The sequence below is a fragment of the Macrotis lagotis genome, chromosome 3 (genome assembly GCF_037893015.1).
Source record: "Macrotis lagotis isolate mMagLag1 chromosome 3, bilby.v1.9.chrom.fasta, whole genome shotgun sequence".
NCBI classification, from domain to species: domain Eukaryota; kingdom Metazoa; phylum Chordata; class Mammalia; order Peramelemorphia; family Peramelidae; genus Macrotis; species Macrotis lagotis.
The window spans coordinates 207081682-207096845 of record NC_133660.1 but is presented as its reverse complement, the minus strand read 5'-3'; the positions used below and the strand labels follow the sequence as shown (position 1 = coordinate 207096845).

The 15164-nt window shown below is 36.6% G+C and overlaps 1 protein-coding gene across 2 annotated transcripts in view; it reads right to left on the bottom strand.

Moving 5' to 3' along the window:
- BOD1L1 (biorientation of chromosomes in cell division 1 like 1) overlaps positions 1-14875 on the bottom strand; it is a 79476-nt gene extending 64601 nt beyond the window's left edge. For both annotated transcript variants that reach the window (XR_012477078.1, XM_074229778.1), the window contains exons 1-5: positions 14561-14875; positions 8823-8947; positions 4275-4465; positions 770-1387; positions 108-257 (exon numbers count right to left, since the gene is read on the bottom strand). Coding sequence is in view for 1 of the 2 variants with exons in the window: in XM_074229778.1 (XP_074085879.1) it covers positions 108-257; positions 770-1387; positions 4275-4465; positions 8823-8947; positions 14561-14875 (1399 nt within the window). In the remaining variant the exon portion in view is untranslated. The remainder of the gene's footprint in view (positions 1-107; positions 258-769; positions 1388-4274; positions 4466-8822; positions 8948-14560) is intronic.
- Between the last annotated feature and the right edge of the window lie 289 nt (positions 14876-15164).

The following is a 15164-nucleotide window of genomic DNA, read 5'->3' as shown; positions in this document are numbered from 1 at the left end:
GTTTTACAAAAATATCAACTAGAATTCAAATTTATTATTACACACTAAATAAAACTTTTTAAGTTACCTAAAATTGTATATACAAAATACATGTGGCAAATATTTACCATCTGATGTAATCTCTCCTTCTTCAGTGCTATCTGAAACTATAGCATCTTCTTCACTTTCTTCTTCAAAGGATGAGAGATCACTGGTATGGACAGAGCTAACTGTAATATCTGTAAGCCCATCCATATCTGAATCTATCAAAGAAAAATCTTTAAAAACATACAGACAAAAAATAAATACAGGAACACATGGCAATAGGAAATTCTCAAAATCATTTGTACGTTAAAGTTTTTAAAAAATCATATATTTTGAAATTATAATTACAGAAATTTAGCTTAAGTTTAAAAATATTCCTATCCCTGATAAGGAAAATAAAATTAAGAGTTATCTGCTCCAAAATTTAAGTGGTATGTAAAAGAGAATAATACTTTATTAACTTAAAATATAGCTGTAAAAATTGGAATTAAATATGCAATAGCTTAAAGAGGATACACTTGGAGAGTTGCTTTGAATTAATGAATGAATGCACTGAATAAACAGATACTAGTTTACCTTATAAACAAATGAGGGTAGAAAAGAAATATGGAAATTTATGCTATATTAGCTAGGAAAAATGGGACTTCAGTTTTTAGAACATATATATATCCCAATACCTTCCACAAATCTGAGTTTGTCAAAAAAGCAAAGCAAATACTACATTCTTTGGACAGAATTTTTATACCTTCTTTTGTCCCATCAAACACCTTAAGTTTATTACTGTTTCTCTCTGAGGATGGCTGTTTTGCACATTCTACATCTTTTTCTTTAACTTGCTTTTCATCCTTTGTTTTTTGAATATCTTCATTTCTTTTAGAATGGTCATATTTCTTATCAGTTTTTTCTTTCTTTTCTTTTTTTCTTTCACTCTTTTCATTGTTATCTGGCTTCTTTTCCCCTTTGTCTATTAGTTTAGTTTTTTGGTCACTGCTTTCCTGTAGGAAGTCTTTGTTTGGTAGACTCAAACTATTACTTTCCTTCATGGGATTTTTTATTTCTTCAACTGGACTAGGGAGATCATTTAAGTCTTCTGACTTTGAAACTGTTTCGGATCCTTCAATGAATGCGTCAGAAAGGCATCTGTCTTTGTCTGTTACATCTTCTGTATTTCTCTCTCGATCTGGGCCAGCATCCATGCTTGGCTGAGATATAAGTCTTTTTGATGTTCTTTCACTTGTCTTGGTATTAGTAGTTTCTGTTGATGCCCTGGCAGCATTTGCTTCTTGATTAAGAGAACTTATAGTTTCCAAAATGGACATGGCATCATTAGCCACATTAGCACTGGATCCAGCAGTAGGAACACCTTAAATGAAGGAAAGTTTCATAAAGAATTTATACATAGAGAACACTAGAATTCTACTTAATTACTGCATGCCATAGATTGATTTATAAATGTGAACTCTCAGTATCTACAAAACAGTGTGATCTGTAAGTTCTGGCACATACTAGATACTCAAAAAATTGATCAACTCTTCAACAGATATTAAAATTCTTCTTTTTTGTATTTTTAGTTTCTTGGATGCAGATGCTTAAGTTAAACTGAATTTTGACTATGAGACCTATAGTTCTCTAGAAAAAAGGCACTCTATCTGCTTCTTTTTATTGTTCCTTCAAATTGTGAGTAGCATTAGAAGTCAAACTCATCTACTGCCTTGGAAAATATCTCTCATGAAGCCAATTGACATAAACAAACCTATCCTAGTTACTTGACCTCTCTGAAGCTACTTCCAGGTCCTTACTGTCCAACTCGGAGAAAAACAGATAAGTCAGTTCTTTCAGGACCAAAAAAGACACAAGGGACCATTCAATTCCCTCCAAAGAGAAGCTCCCAAGAGAGGGATAAAAGGTCTAATCAAGTAAAAAAAAGTCTAATCAAATAATAACAAATAGATTTGGGGTTAGGCTTTCTTGGAAATTCAGTCTGATCAAAACATATTTCAAGTATCAACCCTCAGAGCTACTACTCTGAGGGAAAAAAAAAACCCAATAGAGTTAGAAGAGTAGCTAATTGAAAATATATTTAGTAAGACTTTAGACTCTGATATAATAAACAGCTTGGCAGAATGATAACTAGATGAGAAAGGCTATTTGTGAAGTCATTTGGGTCTACCTATTGTACAAAGATGCCTCTCTGCTTTATATTTCAGGGCTGCAGATAGCTTGTAGTTGCTATCATTATGCACATACGTATATATACATATATGTATAAATGTATATGTATATCTGTAAAGCAATAGTTCTTAATCATGAAGCAGAGAATATTTTTTTTCCTAGTCCCTCCCTGAAGGGGTAAAAGAGAGGGTCATGCAACAATTTCAATCATGGAGACAATTCATCTCTTACCACCCTCTCTAGGCTACTCTTTACAAGTCAGAACACTTTGGGTCAGGAGTTGGTATACGCCTTGCTCTTTGAAGATTCTCCCAGTTTTGCTCTGACATTATCACTTGGTACTCTGAAGTTCACTCTATCCACCTATATAACCCAATCCAGATTGTTGTCCCTCATGTTGTCTTTTGCCATTCTATCTCTAGAACCCAGAATACCATAATATATAAGCATTTAAATGTTTATTGACTGGCTACCTCTAGTTCCTTCCTTGTTCCCTTCTTCCTTAATGAGTGTGGCATTTGATTTATTAGTTCATTTTCTCACCAAAATCCTAGAAAAAGCTGTCTACACCAATAGGTGCCTCTACTTCCTTTTCTCTCAATCACTCCAGAAACCCTTTAAAATGACTTCTGACTTAACTAAAACTGCTTTCCAAAATTACCAATGATTTCTAAACTATGATGGTCTTTTTCCAGTCCCCATTCTTACTGACTTCTCAAACACTGCTGACCATCCTCTCCTCTCTCTGAGTGACACTGCTTTCTTTTGATTTTCCTCCTATCTATATGATTGTTGTTTTTTAGTCTCCTTTACTGGTTTGCTATCCATATCATAGGTGTGATATTGGGGAGTACTTCAAGTTTTGCCCTCTCCTTTACTGTGTCTTGGTGACCTCATTAGCTCTTATTGGTTTATTAGTTCTCTTTGAAGCTGACTACCAAATTGGTATATCCAGTCCTAGTCACTCTTTCCGGAGCTCCACTCTTGCACTCTTGCATGGTCAATTTTTGTTCAATTTCAAAATGAAGGTTCCAGAGATATCTCAGACTCAGCATGTCTAAAATGAGTGCTTTCCCCAATGTTTCCATGCTTCTAAACTTCCCTATTTCTAGTGAAGACTTCATCTACTCTCCCTCACTTCACACATCCAATTTGTTGTCATTTCTAACTGCACATATGTCTACTACCACAAAGTCTCTTGCATCTAGTTCTTTTTCCTTTGTTTTAGGGTCACCTCCAGAGATTCTCATTATGTATCACTTAAGACTACCACAAAACATTCCTAATTGGTCTCCATGTTTCAAATCTCTCATTTCAGTTCACCTCTATATGGTTACTAAAATGATTTTCCTTAAATGAAAGGGACTTTGTCCTTCCGCAACCCAATAAAACTACAGAGGTTCTCTATTAGCCTTTGGAATTAAATATCTACTTCGTTTTTTGGATGTTAAAGCTCTCCAGTATGGTCCCATTATATACCACCGCACCTCACACTTTAGTCAAACTGGTAAATACACTACTTCATTTCCTTTCACTGTAACTATGCATACCTCTTCACTTCTTTTGCTTCAGAATTTTTTTCCCCACAGTTGCTATTGCTAAATGTATTTCCCTCCAATTTATTCCTCTCCACTCTCATTCATTTTATTCTCTCCTTTCACCTTGTCTCTATTTAAAAGTGTGTTATACTGACTACCCTCCTTTTCACCTCTTTTGTACAAATTACTGACTTTCTTCAACTCTTAACCTACAACCAAAAAAAGTTTTCCTGATATCCCTACTGACATCACCTCAAAATTATTCTCTATGTATTTTTACATATCCCCCCCGCCCCATCTCTTATGTCCCCCATGTGATCCCATGAAAACATCCCTTGAGAGTAGGGATTGTTTCCTTGATTTTTGAATTTATGTCCAGAGATTAACAAGATGCCTGGCACATAGCAGGAGTCTTAATTAATATTCAATGATTGATTCTCCTCCAAATCTACACTTATCTTTGGTAACTTCAATATTCACAATGATGCTCAAATCAAATGAAAGTTGATGGTATGTATACAAAATTTGTAAAAGTAATACCTTGCATTATGATGGAAGAATCTGGCTTTTCTTCATCTGGAGTTGTGCTGGCATTTGTCTCCTCTTTATGATTTAATGTGGCCAAAAATTCATGAACAGCTTTTTCCACCTGAGGTCTGAATGTGTGGTTGATTTTTGGATCCACAACCTGAGAAATAATTCGGTCAATACCAGACTCCAACATTCCTGACCTGAAACAGGAAAATTGAAACAGAGATGAAAAGAAATTTACTTTTAACTGACCATATTCTTTTTCCTTTATGTAAGTTCTTTTCAAGTTGAACCTATTCTGGAGGATGAGGAGAGAGGAAAGAGGATGTCATGGTAAGAAAAATAATTTAAATTACATGTAACTTTATATCTGCACTCCTATACCTCAAGTACCCTGCATCTATACACTCTTTGCATTATTATACGTCATTTTTCCCTTCTAAGCTCAAGCAGGATTTTGTGGGGGGCTTATAAGGAAAACAAGATGTTTCATGGTGGCAGTCAGGCACAACAAATTGTGATCCTTACTATTACCTAAAATAACTGAACATTATTGGTGGGATGAAAACAAAATATTAAAAGCACAAATCTTACAAAGTTTTTTGAAAAGTAGAGAATAATGGCTAGAATCCAAGTAATTCAATATAACTGATTATTGGAAAATGACTTGCCACTTGTCAGTGGCTAAGGAAAATTTAACAGCATTAAATGGTCTCTAAAAATAAGTATCAGTGTAATCATTTGCACAGAAATATAAATACAAGTATTATGTTCTCCAAGGAAATGGACAGACCTGTTTATTGTTCTCTTTAAAAATTAAGTAATCATATTTTTACTCTTTAGAAAACAAGCTCCCTCTCCCTCCTCTCCCCATATATATATGCATGTGTGCACATACATACACACACTTTAAACAAAGGTTTTTTTATGAAATGGCATGGCAAAAAAAAAACAACAAAATATCTTTCCCCACAAAAGACACACATGAAGGATGACTCACGTAGAAAACCAGACATGGAGGGAACACATGTAAGCAAGGCACATGGAAACGGGGGAACTTGCCTCTGAAGCTAAATGACTATGGGGTTGGTGTTATGGGGCAGGTAAGGAAAAAAGAAAAAAAATGAAAAAGTAGAAAACTAGTTCTATTGAATATTTTGAGTATAGGTCTGTCTGGAGTCAGGCGATGAACTAGATGATCATTTGAAGCAACTTCCAGTCTCGTGATTCTATGATGATAGCTATGTGGGCCACAGGGGGGAATAAGAGCTAACATACGACAAAGTAGGTTATATGCTTCTTAAAGGGACTAAAATAAAGATGCAAATTCTGCAAATGTAAGCTTTAGGTTAAAACACAAATACAGGAATGCTAGCATATTGAAATGTAATAAATACAATCTAAAAACAACTCAAAAGTATTCTGATTTGAGGTACAAGTGTAATGTTTTAAAAGATATGGAAAACAAGTCTCTTCTCTCCCAAATTATATCTCTCTTTATGTCTTTTTTAACCTCTAATTTAAAAAACCCTCAAATTTTCTTTATTTCCTAGATTACTATCTTATTTTACACTAAAAATGAAAAATGTTTGTGAAGGTCAAGGGCCCTATAACCACTGTGGCATGTTCCTGAGAGGGATGTGAGCTTAGATCTAGAACAAAAATCCAAAATTAGTCTCTTGCAACATTGGAAACCCAGAAATTGCTATAATCTGGTGATGGTCACTCTGATCCTATAGAGCTATTTCAATTGATTGCATTAATTCTGCTTAGTAAAAACCCCAATCTTGTTATTCAGAAACACTCAGCATCTTTAGACTATGAAATGAATGATACATAAGCTGCAAGAAGTATTTTTCTGGAGAAGTTGTCTAGGTATATAATCAAATAATATTTTTTTCATCATATAAGACAAATCATTTCAAAATGTTATTTATGTTGATTTCCTAAACAACTTTTCTTGAGTATAGCTAAACTATGTCTGTAATGAGAATAATAAAATAGGTTATATTTTCATTGCAGTAACTGAAGGTTTACAAAGTACTTTCTCCGCAACTATCCCCCATCTTTGGGAGACAGTACAAATATATCTGACAGTTGAGGAAATTACGACTGAGAGAGGTAAAGTGATAAGGCAATGTAAAAAGGTATATTTAATGGCATCCAGGTGCACACAAGAGGGTTACTTTCTTAAAACAAAAATATAATCAAAAATATACCTTATTGATGTTGTTTTCCTTTGTGGTTTTTCACTTTAATCAAATTTTACTCACTCCAAGGAAACCCTTCCTTGGTGGAAAAAAAAAATTTGGCAAAATACACATACAACAAATGCCTAAAATACCATACTTTAGTCCACTGCTTCTCTGTTGAGGCAAAAGATATTTCACTGCCAGTCTTATAGAAAAGGAGATCTTATGTGTTTTTCAATGTAAAGTTTCTTTTCAATTTTAAACAACTGAGGTACTTATATAAGTTGTTCTTTGGATTCTACTTCAAGCTTTTTAAAATTTATAAAATTTTCATATTGATTACTTTTATTGTGTCAAAATATTATATTAAAATCACAATGTATTTGGCTAATTTCCAAATGATGGGCATACACAAAATGATGCTATATTTTTATAAATATAAGACTAATGTCTTTCTTTAGGGATGATGATTTTATAATGTTCTTGAGTAGCCTATTTCAATGCTTAACTACTCTTAGAGTCAATCTTTTTTTCAAAAATACTTAACCAGAAATTCTCAATTCAATTTAAATTCTTTTTGATCAATTCTTCTTTCATAATAATTTTGGCTCAACAGTTGTTACATTATATCATTGTCTTTTCTTTAAAAACAAAAACAAACCAAAAATATCTCCTTCAACATTAAGTTCAAGATTCAAGTATATACTACATTAGAATAATATTTTTGCATGTTTTCTGGACATTTAGTTTTTTCAAAACTTTTGAAACTAAAGGTAAAGTTCTTATAATTTTTCACCTGAGATGTTAAGCCCGTTTAATAAACAAGATGCACTTCAACTTGTCATTATACCAAGGAACTGTGATTCTGTAAGTGTAGTATTATCTCTATCAAGGAAGATCACAACTTTGCTCTAAGTCAGTAGTTAAGTCTTTAAATTTCAAAACTCAGAGATGTTATGAAAGCTATTAAGTATTAGAGATGAGACTTTCTAGTACTTTCTTCCACTATGTTAAGTTGTCACTTAACATGTTTGCCTAGCAAAATGAAGTGCATTATAGTGGATGTGCTTTTAAGTACTATTAAGCAATTTGCTGAATTAATTTTTATGGAATGTTCTTCAAAAAAAAGGAGTAAGAAAATGTCTTCTGTGAAAAAACAAAATGTCATCAATATATTTTTTTCTAAATAAAATAAAATGCCTTGGAATATCTTCCAAGTTACCCGCCTCCTCCCCCTCTCCCTTTTTCTCCTGGGTCAGAAGTCAGAATGATTTTTCAAAAAAGATGAGGCTTCCCTATAATATTAAATGGTAAGAGCATAAAATACCATGTATGTACCCCTTTTTTTCTTAAACTACTGTTCTATGAACTAAAAAAAATAAAAAATAATGCGTTATAGTAACAGTTTTGGAATGAAGCCTGTAAATGAAACAAATTTCTGAATAGGACAAAATAAAGATTAAAAATCTTATGAAGGCTATTTGAACATTAAGACTCCTATAACAATGTTTACCTTCTTCCTCCTAACCTGAATCTACAAAGGGAAAACGTCTGTGTAGAAGACTCTTAAAGCTCAAATTTTTAGTTAAGTCTTTTCTCTAATCTCATTTTGGCTCCCATGAAGCTGCAGCTTTGTATCAGACATAGCTGAGAGTACACTGTCCTCCTTTAGGTAAGAATACAAGCTCCTTTAGTAGGTAGGATTACCAATTTTCATTTTTTTCCTCACTGGTACTTAGCAATGCCTTGTATGTGATTGGTGGTGTTTAATTACGTTCAACTCTATTTGACCCCATGGATGATGCGGTTTTCTTGGGATACTGGAGTGATTTGCCATTTCCTTCTCCAATGTGTCCCTATTTTATAGTAGATACTTAATAAATACTTGCTGAATTGCTAATTTAAAAAAAAATTTAATTTTTTTAAATTAAAAAATTAACTGAATGGACTAAATTACATTAAATTAAAAGATTGTGAGATCTTTGAGAACAGGGACTGTCTTCTTCCTTACTTTGTGTCTCTCGTGCTTAGCCCAGTTCCTTAACATATAGAAGGTGCTTGATATCTAGTTCACTGATTTAGAGAAATTACTCCATTTGCACAACTTTCCTTCTTTAGTTAAGCCAGTGGAGTCTATAGAAAAAAAGCAGACTGTTCCAGTTTAGGGAAAGAATGTTAAAAGTGAATGTAGAACACTGCTAAAATTATGCTGTCATATGACATTAGCTTATAGAACTTGATAAAATGCTAACATCATTTGGTAAACAAACTTTTCTGAGCAGTGTAACTATGTTAAAGTAAAAGTAGGTTGTGACATTTTAAAATTGGCATGTGAACTATTTTTTTAAACAATTCTGACACTTACTTGAGAACTTGCTGTCTAATATTGTTTCTTAACTGGTTCTTATTGAGGTGGGGACTCCATGTATGAGTTGCTAAGTGATTTGAAACAAAGTTGTCCACACGCTGTCTCAGATTCTGATAGGCAGGCTAGAAGAAAATCATAAATGGTACACAATATTAAAACTGATGTTATCAGAATTCAAACATTTTTAACAGCTAATGATTCCTAAGATTATTAATAATAAGAAATTTTCTAGGAAAATGTTACTCCTGTATCAGAGCAATGCATTTATTTAGCAAAGATTTAATAAACACTTACTTTTACTTATAATGTGGAAGACACTGTAAGGGATAAAAAAAGTGAGCAAGAAATGGCCCCTACCTTTTGGGAACTTACAACATAGGAGAGATAAGACACACATACAAATTTTATAGTATGGGTAGAGTGTTACAAATATTAAGGAAAGAATGATAAGATCAGATGGGGGGTGCTTAGAATGCTATACTAAAGGGTTTGCATTTTCTTCTAAATTATCCCTTTCTAAGGTCATTTCTCTTTTTCCAGTCTTTTTTTTTTTTAAACCTACAAAGGCAAGAAAGAGGAAGCCAGGGTAGATTTTTAAGCAGAGGAAACAACAGTATCATAGCTATATTTCTAAACAACTCATCTAAGTATCTGGCTGTAGTATAAAAGATAGACTAGATGTGATAATAATAGTAGTTTTTAAACAGTATTCCAATGAGTCAAGCACTTCTGCTAAGTGTAGTGAGCCGTATGGAACTTGCATCTGTACACACAAGGAAAGCATCTTGAGAAACAGAAAATTTACAGTTGCTCTCAAATCACAGGCATGGTCCTCTCATAAGATGCCACCATTCCTAAGGGCAAAGAATAATACTATGCTTTGAAAAAAAGTTTGAGAGAGGGAAAAAAAGCAGAGATCAGAAATGGGAGATCACTTAGAAAGCTATTAACAGTCTAGACAAGAGGCAGGGAATGCCTGGGTAGTATCAGGAAAGGAGAAATGTGAAATAAGTAGGATTTGGAACTGTTTATGTGCATGGTGGGAAGATAGAGGTGGGTGGGGTGGGGGAGGAGGGGAGAAAAGGGTAAACATTTCTCAGTTTTGTTAACTTGGAAGAATGATGGGGTCATAACTGAATTAGGGAAGTCAGAAGAAGCTGGTTTGAAGAGAATGATAAGACTGTTTCTATCTTATGTTTGTTTAGGAAGAAACTTTGAGAGGTACTTATTATTTTCTCAACTTCATGCAAATGGGCAAATCATTCAACACCGAAATTATATTTTAGCTAGTTTTCAGATAAATGAAGTGCTTCTTGGGAACTTTAAAAATTCGATATGAGTAAGATTTTATCCCTATAAATTGTTTTTATTACCCTAATTTACTGCTACTTTTGCAGAGGTAACATGAAGAAGTAGATAGATGGCCAGTTCTCGAGTCAAGACTACCCTGGGTTCAAGTCCTCTCTCTGACAAAAACTAATTAGTGACTAGAATTCAGTGACCGGAGTCACCAAAATGCCTGGTGATAACAGACACCTTTCTAACTTGAAATGCAAAATAAACTGCCAATTTGTCTCAGTGAAGAATATCTGCACAGGACATACTCATGGAATCCCTATTATAATCTCCCCCCCTTCCCAAAGAGAAATGTTTAAGTTTGCTTCTGATAATCCAAATCAATGTGAGATTTTAATCCCATCCTTTGCAACAACTCTCAAAGTTATCTTCTTCCCTTGTAGCATTTTCAGCTGACATAAAAACATCTTATCCATACTATTTGCAAAACTCTACTCCACTCAATTCAAAAGCTTCATTTCCATTGCTGAATGCTAGTTTCACTCATGCCCAATACTTCAAATTACTTTGGGAGCAGAATTCAACTTTTTTCCTCCCTTTGGTTCAAGAAACATTTCCTTCATTCAACCTTGAATTGACATGTCATTTTGCAATTCTTACTTTTAGTGAAAAGTCTGTCCAATGTTACCCCACTGTCCTATCTGCTAATTCAATGACAGTAACTGTTTTTTTTAAATAATGAAGTCTTTATTTTTAATTGTTACTTGATTTAAATTTTAAGGTTATTGAAAATAATTCCTTTTGAATATTTTTATTCTTCCCTGATAGTCTTGTTTTATCTGTCAAATTTAAACTAGAATCACACTAGAGCAGGACTCCAATTCAATTATTAAATATGTCAAAAAGCTTATTCTACTTCACCAGACAAGACACCATTCCACATTAGGTGGTCACTGGATTGTCTCAGTGCAAAGTACTGGAGTGGGTTGATTTCTACTAATTTGTGTGAATAATCATGCTAAATAGTAGAATAGTTGAAATATTAGAACTATCCAAGCAATGTTACAATGTCTTGTAAAGTGAGTGAATCTCTATTCAAACTCAGTTAAATTCCTAATGTTCCTCATAAGGAGATGGGTGATTTTCAAAGGAAGTTCAGTTCATCCGAGGCAGGCAAACAGTAGAAGAGAAAGTTCTGAACTAATCTGAGAAAATGAGAAAGTCTAAAATTTAAGCAATACCACAGACTGCAAATTAGCCTTCTTAAGCAATCTTTGGATCTCTATAACAGTCAAACAAAGTATTGTAGATGGAAATTACATTTACAACTTAGTCTGCACCTGTCCTACCAATTTACTCCATCTGTAGTCCTAGAACAGTTCTTCACACATAAATACTTAATAAATACTTGTAGAAACCAATCAATAGACATTTATTAAAGGCCTACAATGTAAGAAACATTGTGCTGGGTACTGGGGATGCAAATTAAAAAAGGAGACAGTCCCTGCTCTTTAGAAATTTACATTCTATTGCAAGTTCCTAAATGGACATATGTGAACATTCATACCAAAGCCATAAAATAATTTTGAGGGAAAAGCACTAGCAACTTGGGGAAGTTTTATATGGAATGAAATGGGTTGAACTTTGATGGAAACAAGTTTCTAAGAGAGGAGGAGGGAGTACAGTACACTGAAAGACTGGGATCAGTCTATACAAAAGCAGTGAGACACAAGAGGGAATGTCCTGTGTTTGAGAGATAGCAAAAAGGTCAGTCTAAATGTACCACAGAATACATGAACAGAAATACTAAAACAAAATTAAACTCCTGTTACTGTTGTGCATGCTAGATTAAATGTGTTTGTATACAATCATCAGCACCTCTCCTACTACTTTGCTCACTAAAAGTTATATGAATATGTTCACGTGATGAAATTATGTGACCTCTTAAGCACAGGTTTGGAATTGTTCTCCCTCTGAGTGGCACTGACCCACAGGAAAGAAGCTCTATCCAAAGCTAAATGAAAATAAAAAGGTTATTTAAATTTATTTTTCCCTAGGGCCTTATGTTAAAAGGTTAAACACATTTCATTTGTATGTTTCATAAAGGAGATGAAATATCATTAAATGAATTATTTTAAAATATACTTCAATTCCATTTTATAGCAAATTAAGATAAAGGAAAGGGAGGAAAAGAACCAATAAAGGAGAATAAAGGACAAAGATACGATGGGGAAAAAAATAAGACAGCTATAGACAATCACAGAAGTAAAGCACATATACAAAAAGAAAAGACAGCAACAAGTTAAAGAGAAAGGCTTAACAGGTTCTGCAAACTACCCAGTAGGAAGACTTTCCCAAAAGGAATTGGGGAGGCTATCAAGGATGACCAATTAGGATCCCTCCCAACTCTAAAATTCCATTACAATTTAATTATAAAGTCATTCATTTGGAATATAGACTTCAAAATTATTACCGCCATCTATTAACTTCTGCTTACAATTCAATTTTTTTAAACCTAAATTTGCATGTCTCCATTTCGCATGGAATAGCCACCAAGAGTCAAGAAACATTACTTTGGGGCTACCTTGATACTGACTAAAAAAGGTTAATTTTCCAAGTCTCTATATATTTGTTAAGCGCCTGTTCCATGCGAGGCACTGTGCTAAGTAAAGGGAATAAAAAGAAAGGCTGGAATGAGTTATTGGGGGGGGGGGGGGTGACAACATGGAAACAACTGCACAAATAAGATGTGCCCAAGATAGCTTGGAAAGGCTTCCTGAATAAAGTGGGATGCAAGCTGGAATCTGAAAGAAGCCAGGCAAGCCAGGGGTGGAGATGAGAAAGAAAGAAGAGAATTCCAAGGGGGAGAGTTTGGACATGAAGCATCTTGTGTGAGGAGCCTAAGGCTACTGGCCATAAGGTACAAGGAGGGGCAGAAGCAGAAGGTTTGAAAGGAAGGGTCATACTATAAAAGACTTAGAGGATTTTGTTTGATCATGGAGTTGAGAGGAGGGAAGGAGATAGTGGAGGCAGAGCTGACTTTTAAGATCACTTTGGAGTTGGGGAGACTTAAGGTCATTGTGACAGGCAGGAGGTGAGGAGGGCTTGTACTGGGATGCTAGCAGCAACAGAGGAGGGATATTGGTGCATATTAAAGATATTTCAGAGATTTATTTTTTTTATTGACTTGTAGTTTCATTAATGTACAGTACAGGGAGGGAATGCTTGTTTAGCAACTTACTCTACAAATGGGAATCAACAAGTGACTTACCCAGGGTCACACCATCAGTATGTCAAAGTTAGGACTTGAACACGGGTCTTCCTGACTCCAAAGTTGGGACCATCTATATTGCTAAGCTGTCTTATATTTTGGATGAGCTTTAGGAAAAACTTTAGTGAAATGTTTGATTTTGGGCATGCCATTTACCAAAGATAGTGGATAAAAGTCTTCCTCAGATTTTTTAAAGAGTTTTTCAAGGGTTGGACTATACAGTTGGAAAATATACTAAGCAAAAGGTAAGAAGAGATTCCTTGAAACTACATGAGTTTTGAGAAAAATAAAAACAAAAAATCCTCAAGATGCTTTGCAAAAAAAACTCTCCTTAAGCTTACCATAAAAAGTCCAATCCCCAAATCTTAAATTAACAATGACAGTTTTTAAAGAAGCATCAATAAAAAAGTTTTCCCCTGGTGGAACAAATCATCCAATGCTTTCATACAGGGGTTCTTAAATCTTTTCTTTGGTCATGAACTTAAAGGAAGTTTAGTTCATCCGAGGCAGGCAAACAGTAGAAGAGAAAGTTCCGAACTCATCTGAGAAAATGAAAGTCTCCCTAAGATTTAAGGAACACCACAGACTGCGAATCAGCAAAGAGGGGGAATAAGATAAAAATACATAGGATTACGAAGAAAAACAATGGTATAGAAACACGATTCTCAACATGTTTGGAAATTGCTCTTTAGCGATATCATCGCTCTTTAAGCCACTAGTAAAAGGAGGAGGTTGGTTTAGAGGAACGGCTCTTAACCCGCAATCCCTTAATTGTATTTCAATATGCCATCTTTTTTTTTTTAGTCTTATGAATTTTAAAATATGATTTTTCGCTTGTGATGCATAAAAGGATGAGAAGCTCCGGACAAGTTTGAAGCGTCCTTCCTCGCAGGAAGCCGTACTCCACCGCTTGGTGCCAGTCCCAACTATGCAGTCTTTGCCCCTTTACTTTCCCCTCTCCGACTCGCGCCTTAAGAGTTTACAAAAAGGCCCTGGAGCTCAGAAAGCCTCCCTTCAGAAAGAGGGGCGAGGGGCGGCAGGCGGGACTCGGGCCCCCGCTCCCGGCTCCGAACCCCGGCGGGGGTCTCCCGCTCCGCTCCAACTTCCACCGGGAGCCCCGCGGCCCGCCCCCCCCATGACCTGCCCCCGGCCCCGCCGCGGCCCGCACCTTGGTGTCCACGTCGGCCAGGCAGTCCCTGCGGAACTGGTCGAAGAGCCCCTGACTCTTGAGGTGATTGACAATCATGGCTACGAGCTGAGGGTCTCCCGCGCCGCCGCCGCCGCCGCCGCCGCCGCCTCCACCTGCGGCTTTGCCGCCGCCGCCGCTCCCGCTCCCGCCGCCGGCTGCAGCCGCGCTCCCGCTCGCCGGGCCCGGGGCGCTTCCAGCGCCGGTGCCCGGGCCCGGGGGTGGCGGCGGCTGGGGCTGGGGCGGCGGCGGCGGCGGCGGCGCCGGCGGCTGCTGGGGCTGCGAGTTGCTGGCCATGGCGGCGGGGGCCGGGCTCCCCCCTTCACCTCACCCCTCACCTCACCTCGCTCCCAGCCCGGCTCGGCCCGGCCCCGGCCCAGGAAGGGACGTGGAGCCTGAGGAGAGTCGGCGAAGGCGCCGACGGGCAAGGCCCGCGCAGGGGTCCTTCCGGAGAAGCTCCCGCCGCCGCCGCCGCCGCCGCCGCTCAGCCCCGGCCGCCAACAGGATGTTGTTAGTAAACCAGCGGCCTCGGCTCGACCCCGGAAGTGAAAGGGAACGCGGGGAAAGTGAAGGGGGCGGGACCGGC